Genomic DNA, 25802 nt, shown 5'->3' on the forward strand with positions numbered 1-25802 from the left:
TGATGAATTTGATGTAATCAGGTTTACGTCACTTCTCCACTGAGTGGATAATTGACATACAAATTATTCTGAACCATAAGATGTTTTCTCTGAAAAAGCTATAATTTGAGGCAGTAATGTAGTCATACACAATTATTCACTAGAAAATGAGTTCACAAGATTCATTATGATATTATATGGTAGAACAAAAGACCCCACGAAAAATCCTGGATAATGTTTTTTATCCTCTCCATGCCAAGTTAGCTGAACAGAGGAACACTTACAGTAATAGACTAAGACAACTGTACTGCTTCAAAGAGTGCTATATGAGGTCATTCTTACCCTCTCCATTATGCTCTATAATGAATCAACCTAGAGCCAGGGAAGTGATGACCTCCTCCTGTTAAGACTGTTTGAAGTAACTTTTTAAAAAATTCTCCCTTACTTCTCTTCTAATATATCTGTGCACTTGTAATGCTACTGTGACACTGTAACTTCCTTTGGAATCAATAAAGTATCTATCTAGTTATCTATTATATTAACAATAAATATCTAGACACTAATACCTAGTAACTAAATTTCTAGATAACTTATACATACTTCACATTCTGGGACTTCGAGATCCTGGACAGAAGTTTATACTTAACATAGACCATCCATCCATCCTATGCGACAGGACTTGCTAAACTGGGTTCAGGCAGCCCTTATCGTAAGACCATAGACCATAAACCATAAGACATAGGGGCAGAATTTTTGCCAATCAGCCCATTGTAACCGCTCCACATCCAGCCTGGGAGATATATCATCCCTCTCAAGCCCAGTCTCCTGTCCTCTCGCCGTAATTTTGACGCTCAGACTAATTAAGAACCTATCAAGCTCCGTTTTAAATATACTAAACGACTTTGCCTCTACGGCCGTTTGTGACAATGAATTCCAGAGATTCTGGGTGAAGGATTTCCTTCCCATTTCTGTTCTAAATGGACATCCTTCTATCTTATAAATATAAAGTATATTTATTTTTTCATCGATTTCAAAAATGAGTTTCCACAGTGTTTATAAAAAGCCGCCGTTTTTATTTTTTTAACGATTTCAGTTCAGAGAATGCAAAACAATTGCCATAATTTTCTTAACAGCACCGAAGACGCTACATTTTTCTCCTGGAATCCATTCTATGGGGGTAAACTTGGTACTTATATAGCAATTGTCCGTACCTACCAATTCCTACCAAAATATTCGTTCTCCAGCCCCACCAGAAGCTCCCGCAGCCTGACCAAAGTTGCCATCTTCCCCTTGTAGTTGTATTGCGTTTCCATGGGGACCAGAGAAGTCACCTACATCGTGGCAGACGTAGGGCTCACTTCTCATAGTGAATCCACGGGAGAACTCAGATGCAGCGGAATAAAAACACCACAGAACTTGGGGCCGCTGTCATTCTGGGAAAATGAAACCCGTTTCTAAGCAGGCTGCGCATCTGAGCGTCTTGCGATATGAGGAGAGCGAAGTTTTAAATGGTCCGGGCCTGCTTCCGGTGCACGATTGGGTTTTCCCATGTTCCCTTGCGCCGGTCGGGTCTGGTTGTGCCTACAGCGTGTTGAAGGCGAACATTTCAAAGTTGTTTACTGGAACCACGTAAGGCTCATGACAGTCGCCTTTGATGTCTAGTGCGGCAGACAGAGTCTGCATGATCTTGACTGACTGGTAAGTAGATGTTGTGGGGGACGTTGAGTTGAAAGCGGTGGGTTGTGCAGCTCATCATTCCTTTTATTTGTGATCCGCTTGACCAAGTGGCACTGGGCAGGGAGGAAGGCCCGCTGTCCCTGCCGGGTGTTGCATACAAGTCGCTTCCATCAAAAGGTCTCAGGCAGAAACAGAATTAATTTTGGAAAGTGAAATCGTTTTTTAAAAAAATGTTACTTCCGTGTAAAACGTGAACGCTGCTACCATGACATTAAGTGTTTGAGTGACCATGTTGATTTCAACACAATGTTGATACTTAAAATAATAAACAAAATGTTAGACATATTCAACAACACCGTTGGAAAAGAAATCAAAGTTCATCAGTTTCCAAACTAATCATCTGTTGCCTGTTTTGAGAAAATTATACTTTATTTTGTAGCGAATATTTTATTGCATCGTGTCTTGCAGCCATTTAGAAAAGGATTACGATTTCTCAGTCAATTCCTCAGGGTTGAGTATGATTTACTTCCATTCCAACTCTGAGGTAGCTGGAATGCATAGATTCTGTGACATGTGGGACAGGAGATGGTTGATACCCAGGCTGGTGGATGGGTATATGGGGAGGTGATACACTTCTTTTGCCTTTCATGTACATCAGGAGTTGACATGCCTGGCAGCATGAGAAATCTCCATCAGCACAGGTGCACCACAAAGCTGAGTGCTTCGCCCCCTGCTCTACTCGCTTTACACTTAAACACAGCTCCAACGCCATATTCAAGTTTGCTGACAATTCCACTATCGTAGGCTGAATTAAAGGTGGTGATGAATTAGCATACAGGAGGGAGATTGAAAATCTGGCTGCGTGGTGCCATAACAACAACCTTCAATGTCAGCAAAACCAAGGAGCTGATTATTGACTTAATGAGTAGGAAATTGGAGGTCCATGAGCTAACCATCATCAGGGGATCAGAAGTGAAGAGGGTCAGCAGCTTTAAATTTCTGGTGTTATAATTTCAGTGGGACCTGTCCTAGGCCCAGCACACAAGTGCAATTATGAAGAAAGCATGGCAGTACCTCCACTTCCTTAGGAGTTTGCGAAGTTTCGACATGACATCTAAAACTCTGACAAACTTCTAAAGATGTGCGGTGGAGAGTGTATTGACTGGTTGCATCATGGCCTGGTACAGAAACACCAATGCCCTTGAACGGAAAGTCCTCCAAAAAGTAGATATAGCTCAATCCATCAGAATCAGGTTTAATATCACCAGCATGTTGTGAAATTTGCTAACTTAGGGGCAACAGTACATTGCAATACATGATAAGTATAGAAAACAATTAATTGCAAAAATATCTATGTATATTAAATAGTTAAATTAAGTGTAGTAGTGCAAAAACAAAAATTTTTTTTTAAAAAGTGAGGTAATGTTCATGGGTTCAATCACGAGTAAAGCTCTCCACACCATTGAGCAGATTTACATGAAATGCTGTCACAGGAAAGCAGCATCAATCATCAGGAAACTCCCCCCACCCAAGACACGCTCTTTTCTCACTGCTGCCATCAGAAAGTAGGTACAGGAGTGCTGGGACCCACACCACTAGTTTCAGGAACAGTTACGACCCCTTAACTATCAGGCTCTTGTACCAGAGAGGATAATTTCACTCAACTTCACTTGCCCCTTCATTAAAATGTTCTCACAACCAATGGACTCACTTTTCAAGATATCTTATTTTCAGCTGTTCCTTTTCTCAGATGGCCAAAAGTTGTGTTGCCAGACTGATGGAGGCAGTGCATTTCATCATCAGTTTCTGCCCATATTGACAGCAGGTGAATTCTGTTGTCAATACCTGCCTATGTTCAGAGAGGGTGGCATTCCAACATTGATGAATGTCTCTATCGACTGGGAGTGGACAGTCAGAGGGCGTTTTTGTACATTGGCAGTGGACCTTTTGTTTTGCAGAAGCTAAGTGGAAGGCTAATCTTTTCCTATGCTTCAGCAAAGGGATGGTCATGCCCATAGAAAAGTACATATGCATACTGCTATGTTGAGGCTGGAATAATGTCAGTTCTGAAATAGACCAATGCTTTTCAAAATTTTACCTGCATATTTGCTAGCTCCAGTGGGACTTTTTGTTGGAGGTGAAGCACAGCATTGCAATGAGAAGTATTGAGGCAGTGATGCAGCTTTGCTAACCATAATGTTTCGGTCTGTGTTGTTGCATTGTGTTTCGGTCAATACTGAACAATTAATTAAAATAATGAAAATTTATGAAAACTTTTTGTGGCATATTGATGACTCCATTGGTGTTGCCTCCTGTACTTGTGTAGAAGTTGACAGTTTCATTACTTTTGCACTCTGCTCTCAACTTCATGATTAGTCTCCTTCTCTTCCCTTCCTTTTTTGATTCACTCTGTTTCCATCTCAGGAAAAGGCTAGCTACTAACATCTATTATGTATCTACTGACTACTCTTCATCCAGTGCTTCCTCCTGTAAAAACTATTCCATTCTTCCAGTTCTGCTGTCTATTATATTGACTCAAATGATGAATATTTCCAGGCAGGTGCTTCTGAAGTGCTTGCCTTCTTCCCGAACCATGGCTTTCCTTTGATTGTTAATAAAGTCCCTGACTGCATCTCATCCATTTCCCAGTCCTTGCTCTCACCCTTTCTCTTCTAGGACAAAACAAGGAAAGAGTTCCCTAGTTCTCTCTTCCAACCTACCAGCCCCACGTTTAGCATATTATTCTCTACGGTTTTCACTACCTTCAGAAAGATTCCACCACCTGAACACATCTCCCTTCTCAGCATTTCACAGGGTCTATTTTTGTGAATCCTGGCCCACTCTGCCACCAACTGCGCCCCTTCCACAGCCCTTTCCTTTGCATCTACAGGTGATGCCATAGTTTACTGTCACCTTATCCCTTTCCACTCTCTCTTCAGGTGAAGCAGCAACTCATGTTCACTTCATCCAGTTTAGTCTACTGTTTATGTTTTCATCTACTTTGAAGAAAGCAAACATAGATTGGGTGTCCACTTTGCAGAACACCTGCATTCAATCTGCAGGGATGACTTTGAGTTCCCTATTTTCTGTCACTTTCATTCTTCATTCCACTCCCACTCTGACCTATCAACCTAAATAAGTTTGTCACCACTGTCATGGACTTAATTGTTGTTGTTCGTCCATCGTCGTCGATGAAGATCTCGACACCATTATGATGATGATGGTGTCGAGACTAGCGCTTGATTTGGATTTAAGTGAGGGAGAGTTGCGCAGTGTTAGCCTCACTGTCTCTCTTCCCAATTCCCATCTGGATCTAGTGGCCTAACAAGAGTCGAGACGGCTGGGGATGGGACAAGGCACAGTGGATGACCAGGATGTCTTCTGTGTCTTGTTGTGCTCTACGCATTCCACAGCGCTTGCAGAGACCGCCTTCTTGACCGTTGGACCTTCCATTGGTCTCGTCCACTCATTCCATCGGAGTCTGTCTTCACATGCTGGGATAGACATCTCCCTATCTCACCGAGGGTTTGAGACCCGTCGGCTACCCTCACCTGGTTTAGATGGCTTGTCAAAGCTGTTGCCCGGGGTGTGGCCGCTGTCGCATGCAACCAGCTACGGGGAGCCACAGGTGAGAGCTGAGTGCCAGTTGGGGACCAAAGATGGACAAATCACCTGAAAAGGATGCGACATGTTCCCCCACCAGAGGTGCTACCCCTCCGTGACACCCCATATACCCCTGGACTTAATTAGCAAGTGGGTTGAGGACTATATATCAAAGAGGATGATCTGGATGTTTCCAAACGGGATATCATAGATTTACTGGGAGATCCATCCTCTGCTCCACTCAAAGCTTGCAGCGGAATTTGGACCAGCTGGAGGATTAGGCTGAAAAATGGCAGATGAAATTTAATTTAGACAAGTGTGAGGTATTGAACTTTGGTAGGACATGTGCAGTGAACAGCAGGGCACTGAGGAGTGCGGTAGGACAGAGGGATCTGAGAATACAGATCCCGATTCCTTGAATTCCGCTCAAGATGGGGCCTGCGTACAGCACTTCTTCAATCACCATCTTCTGAATAGATCATGAACCAAAACATTTCACTTCTTTTATGTTTGTTTTTTGTTCTGAATGTGATTTTGAAACTGTTGGAGCCTGTGATTTGCAGTTTGGAAATCGTTTGGGTGTTTCAGTGCTCTGCAGTCTCCAAGAGGATTCCGGGAGGCAGAGGTAGCATGCGAGAAGGCTGTGAGCTGGTGTTCAACTCTATTTTAGGTGCATGGATAGGAGGGATATGGGAGACTTTGGTCCAGGTGTAGGTTGATGGGACTTGGCAGAATAATAGTTTGGCATGGAGTAGATGGGTGGAAGGGCCTGTTTCTCTGGCATAGTGATCTATGACTCCATGACCCTATGTTGAAGCCTGGGACTGCAGTGTTCAAAATCACATGACCCTGGCCTTTACAAGAAATTGAGATATGACCTCCAAAAAACTATTAGGAATGCCAAGAGTTAGTACCAGTCCAAAATAGAGTCCCAGACCAGCCGTCAGATGAGGCAGACCTTACATACTCTAATGATCTACTAAACAAGTCAGGCAGCATTGCCAACAACAGCTCATCCCTTCCCGCTGAGGTTAATACATTCTATGCACATTTTGAACAGAAGGGGTTGAAATGTTACCATTCACCTAGACAGCCCTCCCTGCATCTGAACCCACAGTCCAATTGCAGATGCGACATCAGTAGAGTGAATCTGTGGCCCAGACGGTGCCACTGGCCATGTCCTTAGATCTTGTGCAGGTCAGCAGGTAGGGGTATTTGCCGATATTCTTAACTTCAATCTGTGGTTACACCTGGTTTAAGAAGACCACTATCACCCCAGTACCAAAGGGAAAGATGGTAATATGCCTTAATGACTACTGCCTGGTAGCTCTGACGTCCACCATCATGAAGTGCTTTGAGAAATGTGCATTAAGTCCATTCTCCAAGACTACCTTGACCCACCAATATTCAGAATAGGTCCAACCATATTGACACCACAACCAGGTAAGCTCTCTAGTCGTTTGACTTAAGAAGGCTGAAGAAATTTGGCATATCCGTTTTGACCCTCACCAGTTCCTATCCATGCACAATAGAAGGCAGCTGATCTAGATGCATCATGGCTTGGTATGGCAACTACTCTGTTCATGATGACAAAAGACAGCAGAGTTCTGGACATAGCTCAGCACATCACAAAAAACAGCTTCCCCTCCATGAACTGTCTATACCTCTCACTGCTTTGTCTCACTGCCTTGGTAAAACAACCAGCATAACCAGAGACCCCACTCACCCCGGACATTCTCTGTTCTCTGCTCTCCATTGGGCAGAAGATAAAAAGCGTAAAAGCATATACCACCAAGCTCAAGGACAGCTTCAACTTGCTGTCTGTCATAAGACTTTTGAATGTTTCCCTGATATGATAAAATACACTCTTGGTCTCAGAATCTTCCTTGTTATGACCTTGCATGTTATTGTCTACCTGCACTGCACTTTCTTTATAACTGTAATACTTCGTTATCTGTTTCCCTTGTACTAGATTGATGCACTGTTGTATTAAATTGGCCTGTTGGAATGATATGCAAGGCAAGCTTTTCACTGTACCTCGGTACATTTGGTAGAAATAAACCAATTAATTAATTTATCACTCTGGTCTCCTGTACTGTTACAGTGAGAACTAATGCAAGCTTGAGGAACAACATGTCATCTTTCATCTTGGCATGTTTCAGCCATCTTAGCTTGATATTGACTTCCACAACTTGAGGTAACTTGATTTTACTATTTGTATCAGTTACTGGCACAGCTTGTTTGTGTTTTCCCCCCAACATGGCCAGCCTGACCTGTTGTGCTCATTTTCTTGGACCTATTACATTATTTTGTCCATATCTTCCCTCTCCAGTGGTTCCCATTCATTCATTGATCAGATAGCATTGTTTACAGTTTGTCTGATAAAAGGTCTTTGACCTGAAATATCTTTTGTTCTTTCTCTTCCCACAGATGTGGCCTAGCTTGCTGAGTGTTTCCAGGATTTTCTGCTTTTATTTTAATCAATCAAATCCATTACATGATAGATCTACTGAGCAATTCTTTCTTCAGCAGTTTGAACGGGGCACGACTGCGCAAGCGCGTAGAGGTTGGCCAGTGAGAACAGCAGGAAGAATTTTAAAAGAAGACAGATTTACAGAGCAGGTGACAGAGTAGTGGGAGACAGAGTAGGAAGGCTTCAGCTCAACAGGGCTTAGGCGATAAGGGGTCGAGGCCAGGTAGGTTATCTGTTTAAAATAAAGACAGAAAGTATATGTGTGAGGCTGGTTTTCTGTGCTTGGCATCAGATGTGGGAGGTCCTGGAGACTCCCGGCCTCCCGGATGACCACATCTGCACCAGATGTGTCAAGCTTCAGCTCCTTAGGGACCGCTTTAGAGAACTGGAGATGCAGCTTGATGACCTTCGTCTGGTCAGAGAGAGTGAGGAGGTGATAGAGAGGAGCTATAGGCAGGTAGTCACCCCAGGACCACAGGGGACAGAGAAGTGGGTAACAGTCAGGAGAGGGAAGGACAAGAAGAAGGTGCTAGAGAGCACCTCAGTGCCTCTCCCCCTTAACAATAAGTACTCCTGCTTGAGTACTGTTGGGGGGCACAACCTACCTGGGAGAAGCAACGGCAGCCGTTCCTCTAGCACAGAGTCTGGCTCTGTGGCTCAGAAGGGTAGGGAAAGGAAGAGGATGGTAGCAGTGATAGGGGACTCTATAGTTAGGGGGTCAGATAGGTGATTCTGTGGATGCAGGAAAGAAACGCGGATGGTAGTTTGCCTCCCAAGTGCCAGGTCCGGAATGTTTCCGATCGCGTCCACGATATCTTGAAGTGGGAAGGAGAATGGTCAGAGGTCATGGTACATATTGGTACCAATGACATAGGTAGGAAAAGGGAGGAGGTTCTGAAAACAGACTACAGGGAGTTAGGAAAGAAGTTGAGAAGCAGGACCTCAAAGGTAGTAATTTCAGGATTACTGCCTGTGCCATGTGACCGTGAGTATAGGAATAGAATGAGGTGGAGGGTAAATGTGTGGCTGAGGGATTGGAGCATGGGGCAGGGATTCAGATTTCTGTATCATTGGGACCTCTTCTGGGCCAGGTATGACCTGTACAAAAAGGACGGGTTGCACTTGAATCTGAGGGGGACCAATATCCGAGCGGGAAGGTTTGCTAAGGCTATTGGGGAGAGTTTAAACTAGAATTGCTGGGGGGTGGGAACAGAACTAAAGTGACAGAAGAAAGGGAGGTTGACTCACAAATAGAGAAAGCTTGGAGACAGTGCAAAATGGAGAATAGGCAGGTGAAAGAGAAGGGACGCGATCAGACTGATGTTTTGAGATGTGTCTATTTTAATGCGAGGAGTATTATGAATTTGGCTCATAAATAGAGAAAACTTGTAGGCAGTGTGAGAGGGAGAATACGCAGGTGATAGAGAAGGGATGCGCTCAGACTGATAGTTTGAGATGTGTCTATTTTAATGCAAGGAGTATTATGAACAAAGTAGTTGAGCTTAGACCGTGGATCAGCACTTGGAGCTATGATGTTGTGGCCATTAACTTGGATGGTGCAGGGGCAGGAATGGCTAATTCAAGTGCCAGGCTTTAGATGTTTCAGAAAGGACAGGGACGGAGGCAAAAGAGGTGGGGGAAATGCACTGTTGATCAGAGATAGTGTCATGGCTGCAGAAAAGGAGGAAGTCGTGGAGGGGTTGTGGGTGGAAGTTAGGAATAGGAAGGGGTCAATAACTCTACTGACAGTGGAAAAGTGTGTCAGGAACCGGAGGAAATAGCGGAGGTACCGAACGAATACTTTGCTTCAGTATTCACTACGGAAAAGGATCTTGGCAATTGTAGGGATGACTTGCAGTGGACTGAAAAACTTGAGCATGTAGATATTAAGGAAGAGGATGCGCTGAAGCTTTTGGAAAGCATCAAATTGGATGAGTCACTGGGACTGGATGGGATGTACCCCAGGCTACTGTGGGAAGCGAGGGAGGAGATTGCTGAGCCTCTGGCAATGATCTTTGCATCATCAATGAGGATGGGAGAGGTTCCGAAGGATTGGAGAGTTGTGGATGTTGTTCCCTTATTCAAGAAACGGAGTAGGGATAGCCCAGGAAATTATAGGCCAGTAAGTCTTACTGAATTTTTTGAGGATTTAACTAAGCACATTGATGAAGGTAGAGCTGTAGATGTAGTGTATATTGATTTTAGCAAGGCATTTGATAAGGTACCCCATGCAAGGCTTATTGAGAAAGTAAGGAGACATGGGATGCAAGGGGACATTGCTTTGTGGATCCAGAAATGGCTTGACCACAGAAGGCAAAGAGTGCTTGTAGACGGGTCATATTCTGCACGGAGGCCGGTGACCAGTGGTGTGCCTCAGGGATCTGTCTTGGGACCCTTACTCTTCGTGATTTTTATAAGTGACCTGGATGAGGAAGTGGAGGGATGGGTTTAGTAAATATGCTGATGACACCAAGGTTGGGGGTGTTGTGCATAGTGTGGAGGGCTGTCAGAGGTTACAACAGAACATTGATTGGATGCAAAAATGGGCTCAGAAGTGGCAGATGGAGTTTAACGCAGATAAGTGTGAGCTGGTTCATTTTGGTAGGTCAAATATGATGGCAGAATATAGTATTAATTGTAAGACTCTTGGCAGTGTGGAGGATCACAGGGATCTTGGGGTTTGAGTCCATAGGAGACTCAAAGCTGCTGTGCAGGTTGATTCTGTGGTTAAGAAGGCATGCAGTGCATTGGCCTTCATCAATTGTGGGATTGAGTTTAAGAGCCGAGAGGTAATGTTGCAGCTATATAGGACCCTGGTCAGACCCCACCTGGAGTACTGTGCTCAGTTCTGGTTGCCTCACTACAGGAAGGATGTGGAAGCTATAGAAAGGATGCAGAGGAGATTTACAAGGATGTTGCCTGAATTGGGGAGCATGCCTTATGAGAATAGGTTGAGTGAACTTGGCCTTTTCTCGTTGGAGCAACGGAGGATGAGAGGTGACCTGATCGAGGTGTGTAAGAGAATGAGAGGCATTGATCGTGTGGATAGTCAGAGGCTTTTCCCCAGGGTTGAAATGACTAGCACAAGAGGGCATAGTTTTAAGCTGCTTGGAAGTAGATACAGAGGAGATGTCGGGGTAAGTTTTTTTACGCAGAGAGTGGTGAGTGTGTGGAATGGATTGCCGGTGACGGTGGTGGGGGTGGAAACGATAGGGCCTTTTAAGAGACTCCTGGATGGCTACATGGAGCTTAGAAAAATAGAGGGCTATGTGTAAAGCCTAGGTAGTTGTAAGGTAGGGACATGTTCGGTACAGCTTTGTGGGCTGAAGGGCCTGTATTGTGCTGTAGGTTTTCTATGTTTCTATATTTCAAGCAAATTATGTGGTTAACAAATTTGAGAAGGATGCTGGAACACCTGTCGGTGAAGTGTCGTCCCTACAATCTGCTACGGGAATTCACCTCGGTCATACTGACAGCGGTCTACATTTCCCCCCAGGCGGACATGGAGTGTGCTCTGAACATACTGTATGCCAACATCAGTGAACTTGAGACCAGGTATCCGGAGGCTTTGCTCATTACAGCCAGAGACTTTAACCAGGCCAGCCTCAGAAAGGCGCTGCCAAAGTTATACCAACATGTCTCCTGCCCCACTAGAGGCCTGAATATACTTGACCACTGCTACACAGCAGTCAAGGATGCCTACCGTTCCGTCCCACGACCTCACTTCGGAAAATCGGACCATCAGGCTGTACTCCTCCTCCTGCCTTACAAACAGAAACTGAAGCGGGAGGTCACGGTATCAAAAGTAGTGTGACGTTGGACGGAGGAAATGGATGAGGTCCTCCGTGACTGCCTTGAATCAGTGGATTGGTTAATATTCAAGGACTCGGCAGCTAACCTCGATGAGTATGCCTCAGCTGTCACGGACTTTATTTGGAAATGCACGGAGGACTGTGTGTCTTGCAAGACGATCTGGGTATTCCCTAACCGGAAACCTTGGATGAATTATGAGGTCAAATCCCTTTTAAAGGCTAGAGCTGCGGCTTTTAGGTCCGGGGATACTAGTCGCTACACGGAATCCAGGCGTGAACTCCGGAAAGCCATTAAGGGCGCCAAGAGGCAATATCGAGCCAAGTTGGAAGCCCAGGCTAATCAGAGGGATGCCAGTAGACTATGGCAGGGTCTAAATGAGATCATTGGGCGCAAAGAAAATGCTGGGAATATCAATAACTGTGGCGCTTCTCTTCCTGACGAACTAAACGTATTCTACGCAAGATTCGAACAGAAGAGGAGCGTCCTGCTCCCTCCGGATGAACCGGACCTGGTGGCATCGAGATTCATCGTCACCGAGGAGGACATTAGAAGGGCCTTCCTGAAGATAAATCCAAGGAAGGCAACGGGCCCAGATGGCATCCCAGGATGGGTTCTCTGGGCCTGTGCAAGCGAGCTAGCTGGAGTGTTTGCTGACATCTTCAACTGCTCCTCGCTTCAGTCTAAGATCCCTTTGTGTTTTAAGAAGGCAACGATAATCCCAGTGCCGAAGAAGAGCAAGGTGGCATGCCTGAATGACTATCGACCTGTGGCTCTGACATCAATTGCTATGAAGTGCTTCGAGAAGTTGGTTATGGCACACATCAACCACAGCCTACCGGTCAACCTCGACGCTTTGCAATTTGCCTACCGGAGCAACAGGTCAACGGCAGATGCCATCTCTCTGGCCCTACATTCCTCCTTAGAACACCTGGAGAGTAAAGACACATATGTAAGGCTCCTTTTCATTGACTACAGCTCTGCCTTTAATACCATCATTCCAAATAAACTGATTCCTAAGCTCCGGAACCTGGGCCTTAGCACTCAGATCTGCAGCTGGATCTTCAACTTCCTCACAGACAGGACCCAGGCTGTAAAAATAGGGGACAAGCTCTCCTCTACGATCACTCTGAGCACCGGTGGCCCACAAGGCTGTGTACTCAGCCCCCTGCTGTACTCACTGTACACCCATGATTGTGTAGCCAAGTTTCCATCAAACTCAATATATAAGTTTGCTGATGACACAACAATTGTAGGCCGTATCTCGGGTAATGATGAGTTTGAATACAGAGAGGAAATTAAGAACCTGGTGGCATGGTGCGAAGACAGTAACCTATCCCTCAACGTCAGCAAGACGAAGGCATTGGTTGTTGACTTCAGAAAGAGTAGCAGACCGCAAGACCCAATTTACGTTGGTGGTGCGCAAGTGGAACAGGTCAAAAGCTTTAAATTCCTCAGGGTCAATATCACAAATGACCTGACTTGGTCCAACCAGGCAGAGTTCACTGCCAAAAAGGCTCACCAGCGCCTTTACTTCCTGAGAAAGCTAAAGAAATTTGGCCTCTCCCCTAAAACCCTCACTAATTTTTATAGATGCACCGTAGAAAGCATTCTTCTAGAGTGCATCACAACCTGGTATGGAAGTTCTCCTGTCCAAGACCAAAAGAAGCTGCAGAAGATCGTGAACACGGCACAGCACATCACACAAACCAATCTTCCATCCTTGGACTCACTTTACACCGCACGCTGTTGGAGCAGTGCTGCCAGGATAATCAAGGACACGACCCACCCAGCCAACACCCTTTTCGTCCCTCTTCCCTTTGGGAGAAGGCTCAGGAACTTGAAGACTCGTGCAGCCAGATTTGTGAACAGCTTCTTTCCAACTGTGATAAGACTGCTGAACGAATCCTGACCCGGATCTGGGCCGTACCCTCCAAATATCCAGACCTGCCTCTTGTTTTTTTTTTTGCACTACCTTACTTTCCATTTTTCTATTTTCTATTTATGATTTATAATTTAAATTTTTAACATTTACTAATTTTTACTATTTTTAATATTTAATACTTGTAATCCAGGGAGCGGGAAGCACAGAATCAAATATCGCTGTGATGATTGTACGTTCTAGTATCAATTGTTTGGCAACAATAAAGTATAATAAGTATAACAAGGAGGTAACATTTGGATAAAACTCAGGCAATGACTTAGCCTGCGACAGTGAGATCCATCTGTAATTACTACAGTTGTGTTTGTCTCTTCTCTTGAATTTGCTCTTAATTAGGGTCCCCTGGAATGCCCTCCATTTCCCAGTGGGTGATAAAGTTATGAATTTGTGAGTGAAGATCCTGTCTGCCAAGTTTTAGAACTTCAGTAAAAATTAAGGCTATAAAGAGTCAATAAGTTGGTATATGTCGTAAAGGTGCATTATATTTTGTGTTCTTTGGGACATCAGAGAATCTTTTGATATGTTGGTTGTTCATGATCCTTTTTATTTATTTCTATCCTACAAATTGATATTTTCATTGATTTTTCAGGCATAATTCTATTTCAATATTGAGCTAAATGCTGTAATTACCTTTCTACGTAATAGGACAGCAGGACATCCACTTGGTTTGGCACAGTTTGGGATGTATTGCGACTTGAAATGTTTTAATGTATTTTCTGGCAATTTTGTTATTAAGAATCAGTGAATTTTTACATGCAAAGGGAAACATTGGATTTGATTCTAACAATAGATTTTACCAAGAATGTGCCAGATTGCTATTGTGGATATTGTGTCTGATTCTTTAGTTTGATACAGAATATATAGAATACACCAGGTGGTCATAGTGTTGCTAAGCTGTAGTGGTTAGGGTTTTGCTGCTTGGTTCCAGAACTGTATGGTTGAAAGGAAGTAGCTGTTCTTGAACTTGGTAGTGTGGGACTCCAGGCTTCCGTATATCCTGGCGAATGGTAGCTTCAGAGAGATGGTCTGGCTTGGTGCTGGGGATCTTTGATGATAGTTGTTGATCCTTGGGCAGAATGCATGACTCTCAGTGCTTATTACAATCCTATGCATTTAAATTGCTATACCAGACCATGATGCAGAAAGTCTTGGATCTTCTGTAGGAAATGGATGCTGTCTACAAACACAAGGACTAGGAGATTCTCTTCAGCTGTGCAGCTGGGGCCCCTGCTGGATTGATTGGGTTTTTTTTCAGGAGGTCACTAATTTGTCTTCTGATGAGGAAAGCCTGCAGTTGCCCTCAAATAAACACCTTTTCATGTATAAGTGGAAACAGAGAACAAAAATCTCAAGTTTATTAAAAATGAGACCTGCATTTGTCTTTACTGTTCTTGAGATGTTCCAAGACATCTTTTTTACCTTGAGAAAAAAACTTCTGAATTGTAGTCACTGTTATATAAAAAAAACTATGGCAGTGCAGGGTAAAGCGGATGTATTTTACAGATGCATATTGAGGGATAAATTTTGGCCAAAATTCTGGGAAAAGCACCTAGCTCTTCAAGATAATGCCTTGGCCTGGATTGAATATGTTGCTTGAAAGATGTGCTCCCCAATTTCCATACTGCAATATTTGCCAACATATTTTGTGTGCTGCATTGTGGACTGGGAAGGTATTCCATAGTCTTCAGCGTCAGAATTAGGAATGTTTTTCCTAACGCATGGCAGTTGAATCTTTTCATTAGGTGATGGAATTGTATTAAATTGTGAATGTTGTTTGATTAAGTATCACAATGTGAAAAAAATTTGATAACTAAGCTTTCAGCGTACTTACACCTTTGATTCTCTTGAATCATTTGTATTTGGGAATTGGGTTCCTTCATTTTCCCAGAAATCATAGTAATTTGAGCATTAGAGGTAGTACATCTGACTTGTAAAGTTGCTATAGCAGAAAATATGTATTTATTCACTGAACTGCCTAGCTTAATTAGTTTATGTGTACCAGTATGCTGACTTTCCATGTATTAACATTTATCTAGCCCTTTGAACACTGAAAGCTAAGGAGTGACAGGTGTATCTAAGTTGATTGTGGGGAAGGAAAATGGAAACAAATATCGTGGAGGATATCATGAGTGCTGTAAAATAGTAGAATATAGTGAAAAAGCAAGCAGCAAGTCAAATAGAACCTATAGAAAAGAAACAGAAGAATTACATTGGAATTGGATCAATGGGAAAGCTAATTAGTTTTATATTGCAGATAGGATGAGAGAAGGACTAAAAGGATGAGGTCTGTGTTGCTGTGGTAAAATACTGCTTACATAGCTGTCTTGTTGGTAGGTTTAATGATGCCAGCTAGAGAAGGAAAGAAAACTGGGAAATTGTGCAGTGCAGGCCGAAATTGTGCAGAGAAACTGAACTATGGGAAATGGCTGGCAGATTAAGCTGACACCATTAAGGACATCTTCAAAGGTGGTGCTTAAAGAAGGCCACATCCATCATTGAGGATCCTCACCAGCCAGGACATGCACTCTTCTCATTACTACCATCAAGGTTGAGCTACAGGAGCTGGAAGATGTACACTCAAATGTTTTAGGAATAGCTCTTCTCCTCCCATCAGATTTATGAATGGTCCAAGAACAATATTTTGTATTTTTTTGTACTAATTATTTTTTATATACGTCTTGTAACTTGTAATTTTTTTTAAGTATTGCACTATACTGCTGCCACAAAACAACACTTTTCATGACATGTCGGTGATAATAAACCGGATTAAGATTCAATATTCTGCAGAGAGAAGAAATCTGAGAATCTTATAGTTGACATGCTTGCAGCAGAACCTTCCAGTTCTGATATATACAGAAAAAGTGAATTTTCAGAAACAATTGAATTTGATATTGAGTCAGAAAGCTGCAACATATCTAGATGGAATTGGAAGATCAGGGTTGTGTCTAAAGATTGAACAAAAATAAAACACAAAATGGCTATTCAGTCTCTTTGGTTTCTCCAGTGTTGAAGACACTGTATTATGAACACCTTTTGCAATACACTGGACTGGAAGAATTGCAAGTGAATTGCTGCTTCACTGAAATGAATGGCAGATTGAATTAAGATAGATAAGTCATGTCGACTTTGTTATCATGTCCACGAGTACAGTGAGGTACAAGTACAAAGAAAAACTTGCAGCATATCACAGGTATGTTGGTATAAATAATACACAGAATATACTACATTTTACTTAAGAGTAAGCAAAAACATTGTGTTACACACAAAATGCTGGAGGAACTCAGCAGATCAGGTAACATCTATGGAGGGAAATAACCAGTCGAACTTTCAGGCCGAAACCCTTAATTTCCCTCCATGTATGCTGCCTGATCTGCTGAATTCCTCCAGTATTTTGAGTGTGATGCTCAAGGTTTCCAGCATCTACAAAATCTCTTGTGTCTGTTGTTTTAAACCTGTTGTACTTGATTTAAAGTTATCAACATAGAATGCTGCCTCTGTTTTTCTCTTCTCATCTGCGGTCTGACATGTATGGTTCAACATTTTCTACTTTTCTTTAAAAATACCTGAAACAAAACCATTATTTGACTTCTGATTCATCCTCCTCAGACAATTTATGTTTTATCAATTTTGTGTTTCTTACTGTGCACAAAATGTAATTTAAGGTAAATATTCAATATACAAATGGAAAAAACTTTGAGATAACGTATCCTGAGCAAATTTTGATAGAAAATAATTGTGAAAGTAAACACCCATGATTGCTTGAAAGAATCAGAATCATATTTATTATCACTGAATTGAATTGACGGGAAATTTGTTGTTTTGTGACAGCAGACCATGTAATAACATACAATTACTATAAATTGCAAAACTATATAAATAATACAAAATGAGTTAATATTCATGGATTTATGTACCATTAAGAAATCAGAAGTTGGAGGCAAAAATCTGTTTCTGAATCATCGCATATGGGTCTTCGGGATCCTATCCCTTCTCTCCGATGATAGTAATGTGGAGAAGGCGTGTCTTGGATAGTGAGGGCCCTTAGTGATGGTTGCCACAATCTTACAGTCAAGACAGCTCACCAATGCCTCTGTTTTCTGAGGAGGTTGAAGAGAGCTGGACTTTACACGTTCATTCTCACGTCATGCACAACAGTCATAGTCATACTTTATTGACCCCGGGGGAAATTGGTTCAATAGAGAACATCCTAACAAATTGCATCACTGCTTGGTACGGAAACTGCACTGCGATAGACAGGAAGGCTCTATAACAGGTAGTCAAAATTGCTGAACACATAACTGATTCCAACCTACTGACATCAAGGATATGTATACAGGAAGGTGCTGGAAAAGGGCCAAAAACATGAACGATCCCACGTACCCTGCTCATGGACAGTTTGCCACACTCCCAGCAGGGAGAAGGCTACATAGCATTCATACCAGGACCACCACACTCAAAAACAGTTACTTTCCCCAAGCGGTAAGACTAATCAACACCTCCATGACTAATTCCATACTTTATTTTTTTCTCATTAGTCACCTTATGTACAGCCTAGCATCACTTTGTGGACATACAACAATCTTTGTATATAAGCTACCTTATGTATTTATATTTATTGTTTGTTTTTATTATTGTGTTCTTTACCTTTTGTGTGTTTTTTGTGCATCGGATCCAGAGTAACAATTATTAAGTTACAGAGAAAGGTTGAACAAGTTAGGTCTTTATTCTTTGGCACATAGAAGGTTGAGTGGGAACTTGATAGAGATATTCAAAATTATGAGGGGGATAGATAGAGTTGACGTGAATAGGCTTTTTCCTTTGAGAGTAGGGGAGATTCAAACAAGAGGATATGAGTTGAAAAAGGACAAAAGTTTAGGGTTAACACAAGGGGGAACTTCTTTACTCAGAGAATGGTAGCTGCGTTGATCGAGCTTCCAGTAGAAGTGGTAGAGGCAGGTTCGATGTTGTCATTTAAAGTAAAATTGGATAGCTATATGGACAGGAAAGGAGGGTTATGGGCTGAGTGCAGGTAGATGGGACTAGGTGAGAGTAAGCGTTCGGCACGGATGGCCTGTTTCCGTGCTGTGATTGTTATATGGTTATATTGTTCTCCTTACACTTGTGTACAGGAAATTACATTAAGCAATCTTGAATCTTAGGCAGTGTCACATGAACATTGCTAATATATAGGTATATCTAAGTCAACTGCAAGTAACAAAGTCATCATTGCCGAAGATGGCTGTGGAAGCAAAGTCATTGGGTATATTTAAAACAGTGGTTGGGTGGTTCTTGATAATTAAGAGTGTTAAAGGTTACAAGGAGAAGGCAAGAGAATGAAGTTGAGAGAGACAATATGTCAACCAAATGGTCTTATGGTCTAGCTATTTAATGGTCTGGGATACTGCATATCTAGAATTTATTTTTCCTCATCTGCTGTAATCCTTTGGGTTCTAATGCAAGTTGATCCACTCTGGGCTTGTGGGTTCTGAGATGACTTAAATGGGAACTGCACATTCTTCCACAGACAAGGCGGAAGGTGGCTGATGAGTGAACGGATTGGTGGGTTATGTGATAATGTCAGTTATGCAAGTTATTTGTGTGTACCCAAAGCATAATCTCAAGATTTTATAAATCAAGCGTTCCTTTATTTTGATTTCTCATTGGCTAGAGATTTCCAGGACCATAAGGCATAAGAGCAGAATTAAGCAATTTGTCCCTTGAAGTATGCTCCGCCATTCCATCATGGCTGATTTATTGTCCCTCAATCCCATTCTCCTGCCTTCTCCTCGTAACCTTTGACTCCCTGGCTAATCAAGAACCTATTAACCTCTGCTTTAAATATATGCAATGACTTCGCCTCCATATCTGTCTATGGCAATGAATACCACATATTCGCCACCCTCTGGCTGAAGAAATTCCTCCTCATTTCTGTTCTAAACAGCCTGCCCCTTATTTGAAGACTGTGCCCTCTGGTCCTAGTCTCCACCACTACGGGAAGCATCATTGCCACATTCGCTCAGTCGAGACCTTTCACTATGAGAACCCCTTCCCTCATTCTTCTAAATTCCATTGAGTAATCTCCATCTCCATCAGCACAGGTGCACCACAAGGCGGTGTGCTTAGTTCCCTTAGTCACACTTGTGATTGTGTGGCTAAGCACAGCTCCAAAGCCGTATTCAAGTTTGCTGACAATCCCAGTGTCACAGGCTGAATCAAAGGTGGTGATGAATTAGCATATAGGAGGGAGATTGAAAATTTGGCTTAGTGATGCCACAACAACAATTTCTCACTCAATGTTAGCAAGACCAAGGAGCTGATTACTGACTTCATGAGTAGGAAACTGGAGCCAGTCCTCATTGTGGGATCAGAGGTGAAGAGGGTCAGCAGCTTTAAATTCCTCAGTGTTATCAATTCAGAGGTCGTGTCCTGGACCCAGCACGTACGTGCAATTACGAAGAAAGCATGGCAGTGCCTCTACTTTCTTAGGAGTTTGCAAAGATTTGCCATGACATCTAAAACATGATAAACTCCGAAAGAAGTGTAATGAAGAGTATATTGACTGGCTGCATCACAGTTTGGTATAGAAACACTAATGTCCTTGAATAGAAAATCCTACAAAAAGTCATAGAAATAGCCCAGTCCATCATTTGTAAAGCCCTCCCCACCACTGAGTGCATCTACACAGAGCGTTATTGCAGGAAAGTAGCACCAATCATCAGGGACCCCTACCACCCAGGTTATACTTTCTTCTTGCTGCTGCAATCAGGAGAAGGTACAGGAGCCTCAGGACTCACACCACCACATTCAGGAACTGTTATTATTCCTGAAACATCAGGCTCCTGAACCAGAGGGGATGACTTCACTCAACTTCACTTGTCCCATCACTGAACTATTCCCACAATCTATGGACTTACTTTCAAAGACTATTCATCTCATGTTCTGGATATTTATTGCTTATTAATTTATTATTATCATGACTTTTTTCTTTCTTTTTGTGTTTGCACAGTTCTCCCTGTTGATGCAGTCTTTGATTAATTCTATTATGGTTATTGGATTTGTTGAGTATGCCCAGAAGAAAATGAATCTCAGGGTTGTATATGGTGATGCAACAAAGGAACATTAGGTGTAAAAAGGCACGAGGACATTTATATTTAATTTTTTTTGTACTTTATTGAACAGGCAATGAAGCATTAACCTCCTCATAGGTTATTGGTAAATGCTGATAGATAGATCAGATTTACAGATGATGATTCCAAAAGTAAGACTGTAAGCAACCATAAGTACTGATGTAAAATTAGAAGCTTCATTTATCCATTTGACAATAGTTGCTACAATGCCTACACTTGATGACTGCTTTACATACAGGAGCCCTTTGGTAGAGGGTCTAATTCTTCTTAAATGCAGGGAACCTAATTTTGGATAAAATCTAGTCAAATATTGGCATACAACTTTTGTTTTATGACAGATTTCATGACATATGCCAGTAATATTAAACCTGATTCTGAATGCCTTTAATTGGGCATTGACTTGTATGTAATCCCACATATCAGTACTAAACAACACACATAAAAGTTGCTGGTGAACGCAACAGGCCAGGGAGCATCTCTAGGAAGAGGTACAGGTCTCAGCCCAAAACGTCGACCGTACCTCCTCCTAGAGATGCTACCTGGCTGCTGCGTTCACCAGAAACTTCTGTGTGTGTTGCTCGAAATTCCAGCATCTGCAGATTTCCTTGTGTTTGCGTATCAATACAAAATTGGGGTTAGGCCAGGAAGAGAAGAAAATCAATGGAGAGGGCTTGTTTATGAATGAGAAATTTAAGTATGGTGAGTTCTGATATTAATCAAAATTCTGCAAAATAAGGCTAGCCCTTTGTTAAAATATTCCTCTGGGAGCTATATAAAAACTATTGAAAAGAAGGCTTTGCATTACGTAAATTGGATAGCCAATCTTTTCTCTTGCTGGTGTTGATTTACATATATGTTTCGAACAGGTAATTCTTTCTTAGGTTGTTAGAGAATCCTTATTTAATTGACCTTAAGTTTTTTCTAAATTTTAAATCGAGGCAACTATGAATTAACTATTTAATAATTTAGAGCATATAGATTGGCAGTATTCCAGAATACCAGAAATTATACGTTTGTACAAGCATCTGCAGTGGGAGAAAAAAATAAGGACAAAGAATATTGATTATGAGAAAAAATATGCAAGTAATATCAAAAACAGCAAAGCTTTTTATGGATATATAAAAATTAGGTCACTAGGGTAATATGGAACAAGGAAGTTGAGGATAAATTAAATCGATACTATGCAACAGTTTTCAGTGGCGAACACTGCAAATATCCCCCCACAATTCTGATAGGAGGACTTGTAGCAATTACTGAGGGATGGAGAAGCTATTGGGACTAAAGGCAGACAAATCAACAAGTTAGCAGGTCCTGATGATCTGCACGCAAAGGAAGCAGCCACAACACTGGTTGAGTTTTTGCAAAGCTCATCATCAGGTTACAAAATTGCAAATGCAACCCCATTGTTTGAAAAAAAGAGGAACATGAAAAGCATATGGTGTTGGTTTGTTAGCTTAACATTTGTTGTTTGCAAGATGCTGGCATCTATAATCAAAGAAGAAATAATTAGTCAAAAATGATTCACCCACTCTGCCCTTACAACTATGTCAGTTTATAATTGAATAATTAAAGTTCCCCCATTGTCATCAACTCCTCTATATCTCTCACTCATTTGTAACTCATAGAACACGACCAGTTCTGTTACTGGTCTGTTTTCTCCAACCCAATACTGTAACCAGATATATGATCCATATGACTTCTGTGTATTTATTAATGTAATATTTTACTTAAGTAATAATACTCCATTCTCTTCCCTATCCTTGCTGAATACCATGGGCACCATGGCAGTGTAGTGATTAGCACAATGCCACTGCAGCTCAGGATGTCATGAGTTCAATTTGGGCATCATCTGTAAGGAGGGTCTGTACACTCTTCCAGTGGAATGCGTAGGTTTTCCCTGGGTGCTCCGGTTTCCTCCCACAGTCCAAAGACATACTGAGTAGGTTAATCAGTCATTGTAAATTGTCCTGTGATTGGGTTTCACTGGGAGATAGTTAAGGGGCCAGTCATGCCCCATTGCGAGTGAAGCTTCTGTTATTGCCACCACAGCATATTCCCTGGGAAACCAATTTTATTCCCCACTGTGTTCACAAAGTGGAGAGCAAGCCAGACTTAGTTCCTATATCAATTCTATTTTCACTCAGACAGGTAAAATCCTCATGCTCACCTATTTACGTGTGAGCTGTCTACCCCATTTTCCCACGTTAAAATTTTCTTCTCAACTTTCCTCACTCTGATCCAACTTTGTTGTGCTCATTCCCTTCCTCCACTTCCCAGTGCATTCAGTACCCCAGGCTACTGTGGGAGGCGAGGGAAGAAATTGCTGAGCCTCTGGCAATGATCTTTGCATCATCAATGAGGACAGGAGAGGTTCCGGAGGATGGGAGGGTTGCTGATGTTGTTCCATTATTCAAGAAAGAGAATAGAGATAGCCCAGGAAATTATAGACCAATGAGTCTTACTTCAGTGGCTGGTAAGTTAATGGAGAAGATCCTGAGGCAGGATTTATGAACATTTGGAGAGGCATAATATGATTAGGAATAGTCAGCATGGCTTTGTCAAAGACAGGTTGTGCCTTACAAGCCTGATTGGATTTTTTGAAGATGTGACTAAACACATTGATGAAGGTAGAGCAGTAGATATAGTGTATATAGATTTCAGCAAGGCGCTTGATAAGGTACCCCATGCAAGGCTTATTGAGAAAGTAAGGAGGTATGGGATCCAAGGGGACATTACTTTGTGGATCCAGAACTGGCTTGCCCACAAGAAGGCAAAGAATGGTTGTAGACGGGTCATATTCTGCATGGAGGCCAGTCACCAGCGGTGTGCCTCAGGGATCTGTTCTGGGACCACTACTCTTCATGATATTTATAAATGATCTGGATCAGGAAGTGGAGGGATGGGTTAGAAAACTTGCTGATGACACAAAGGTTGGGGGTGTTGTGGATAGTATGGAGGGCTGTCAGAGGTTACAACAGGACATTGATAGGATGCAAAACTGGATTGAGAAGTGGCAGATGGAGTTCAACCCAGATAAGCGTGAGGTGGTTCATTTTGGTAGGTCAAATATGATGGCAGAATATATTATTAATGGTAAGACCCTTGGCAGTGTGGAGGATCGGGGATCTTGGGGTCCGAGTCCATAGGACACTCAAAGCTGCTGCGTAGATTGACTCTGTGGTTAAGAAAGCATACGGCATATTGGCCTTTATCAATCGTAGGATTGAATTTAGGAGCCGAGAGGTAATGTTGCAGCTATATAGGACCCTGGCCAGATCCCACTTGGAGTACTGTGCTCAGTTCTGGTCACTTCAGTACAGAAAGGATGTGGAAACCATAGAAAGGGTGCAGAGGAGATTTACAAGGATGTTGCCTGGATTGGGTAGCATGCCTTATGAAAACAGGTTGAGTGAACTCGGCCTTTTCTCCTTGGAGCGACAGAGGATGAGAGGTGACCTGATAGAGGTGTATAAGATGATGAGAGGCATTGATTGTGTGGATAGCCAGAGGCTTTTTCCCAGGGCTGAAATGGCTAGCACAAGAGGGCACAATTTTAAGGTGCTTAGAAGTAGATACAGAGGAGATGTCAGGGGTATTTTTTTATGCAGTGAGTGGTGAGTGCATGGAATGGGCTGCCGGCGGTGGTGGTGGAGGTGGATACGATAGGGTCTTTTAAGAGACTCCTGGACAGGTACATGGAGCTCAGAAAATAGAGCGCTATGGGTAAACCTAGGTGATTTCTAAGGTAAGGACATGTTGGCCACAGATTTGTGGGCCGAAGGACCTGTATTGTGCTGTAGGTTTTCTGTGTTCTTATGTTTCTAATTAGTCACTCAGAGAAGCTCAATGTAATCAAAGCAAGCCAATACAGATTTACTGAAAGGCAAATCATATTTGATAATTGTGCAAGAGTTCTTTGTGGATGAAACAAGTACAGTTGATAGAGGAGAACCAATAGGTATTTGGATTTTCAGAAGACATTTGACAAAATGCCAGTAAAAGGCTGGTGCACAAGAGCCGAGCTCAGTGGCTTGAGGGAAGTGTATTAACATGGATTGATGATTCCAGATGGAACCAATGGGTTGTTCCAAGGATTAGTTCATGGCCCTCAATTATTTATATTCCATGTTAATAAGCTGAAGAAAGGAGCAGAATATAACACATCTGAGTTTGCTGATAATAGGAAAATAAGTGGAGGTGCAATTTAGAATGAGAATATTGGGACTCTGCAACTGGACATAGATAGTCATAAAGTTGTATGGCACATTCAACCCAACTCATCCTTGCCAAATATGGTCTGCTGTCTACTCTCATCCAATTTGCACATATTAGACCTGTATTCTATTACTACTTTCCTATCCAAGTACCTGTCCAAATGTCATTTAAGCACTGTGTTTGTATCTGCCAAAGTTCTGCAAAATAAGGCTAGCTCATTGTTAAAAATGCTCCTTTGGGAGCTATAAAAAAAACTATATAAAAAAAGGACTTTGCATTACCTGAATTGGATAGCCAAACTGTTCGTTTGCTGGTGTTGGTTTACATATATTTATCTGCCTGACCACTTCCTCAGGCAACTCACTCCATATAACCACCACCCTCTGTGTGAAAAAAACTTCCTGCTCCAATCTTCTTTAAAGTTATTCCCTCCCACCTCAAACCTATGCTCTGTAGTTTAGACTCCCCATGCTAAGAAAAAGACTCTGATTATCCATGGCCTTCTATAAGGTCACCTCTCAGCCTTCTTTTGAGAATAAACCCTATGCAATCTCTCCTTGTAAGAAAAGCCGTCCATTCCAGGCAACATCCTGGGGAATATCTTCTGCACTATTTCTAATGCTATCATATGCTGCTTGTAATCTGGTGATTTGAACTATATACAATACTTCAAATATGGCCTAAGCACTTTTTTGTACAGCTGCATTATGACATCCTAACTCATATACTCAGTAGGCTGAGTGAGTGGATGAAAACATGGTAACGGGAATTTACTGGGTGGAAAGTGAGAGATTATGCACATTGGTAGGTTAACCTAGAGATATACTATTATCTAAATAATGAGTAGGCTGGTGCAGGAAGTGCAAGTGAGTATTGGCGTTTATTGGAGTCTAGTAATCGGGAAGTGTTGTTACAATTGTGCATAGTACCACTGAAACCACATAACAGTACCATACTGACCTAGGAAGAAATCATA

General features: G+C 42.3%; 2 protein-coding genes across 16 annotated transcripts in view; one reads left to right on the forward strand and one right to left on the reverse strand.

Annotated features, from left to right (window-relative positions):
• spata17 (spermatogenesis associated 17) overlaps positions 1 to 1591 on the reverse strand; it is a 307726-nt gene extending 306135 nt beyond the window's left edge. For 3 of the 4 annotated variants that reach the window (XM_072265100.1, XM_072265098.1, XM_072265099.1), the window contains exon 1: positions 1195 to 1591. In XM_072265100.1, coding sequence (XP_072121201.1) covers positions 1195 to 1292 — 98 coding nt within the window. In that variant the 5' untranslated portion in view covers positions 1293 to 1591. The remainder of the gene's footprint in view (positions 1 to 1194) is intronic. The other variant, XM_072265101.1, reaches the window with a different exon arrangement.
• gpatch2 (G patch domain containing 2) overlaps positions 1312 to 25802 on the forward strand; it is a 293150-nt gene continuing 268659 nt past the window's right edge. For 3 of the 12 annotated variants that reach the window (XM_072265087.1, XM_072265097.1, XM_072265091.1), the window contains exon 1: positions 1318 to 1677. In XM_072265087.1, the coding sequence (XP_072121188.1) occupies positions 1634 to 1677 (44 nt within the window). In that variant the 5' untranslated portion in view covers positions 1318 to 1633. Of the gene's footprint in view, positions 1678 to 25802 lie in introns of all 12 variants that reach the window. The other 9 variants (XM_072265088.1, XM_072265093.1, XM_072265096.1 and 6 more) reach the window with 9 other exon arrangements.

The sequence above is a fragment of the Mobula birostris genome, chromosome 8 (genome assembly GCF_030028105.1).
Source record: "Mobula birostris isolate sMobBir1 chromosome 8, sMobBir1.hap1, whole genome shotgun sequence".
Lineage (NCBI taxonomy): Eukaryota > Metazoa > Chordata > Chondrichthyes > Myliobatiformes > Myliobatidae > Mobula > Mobula birostris.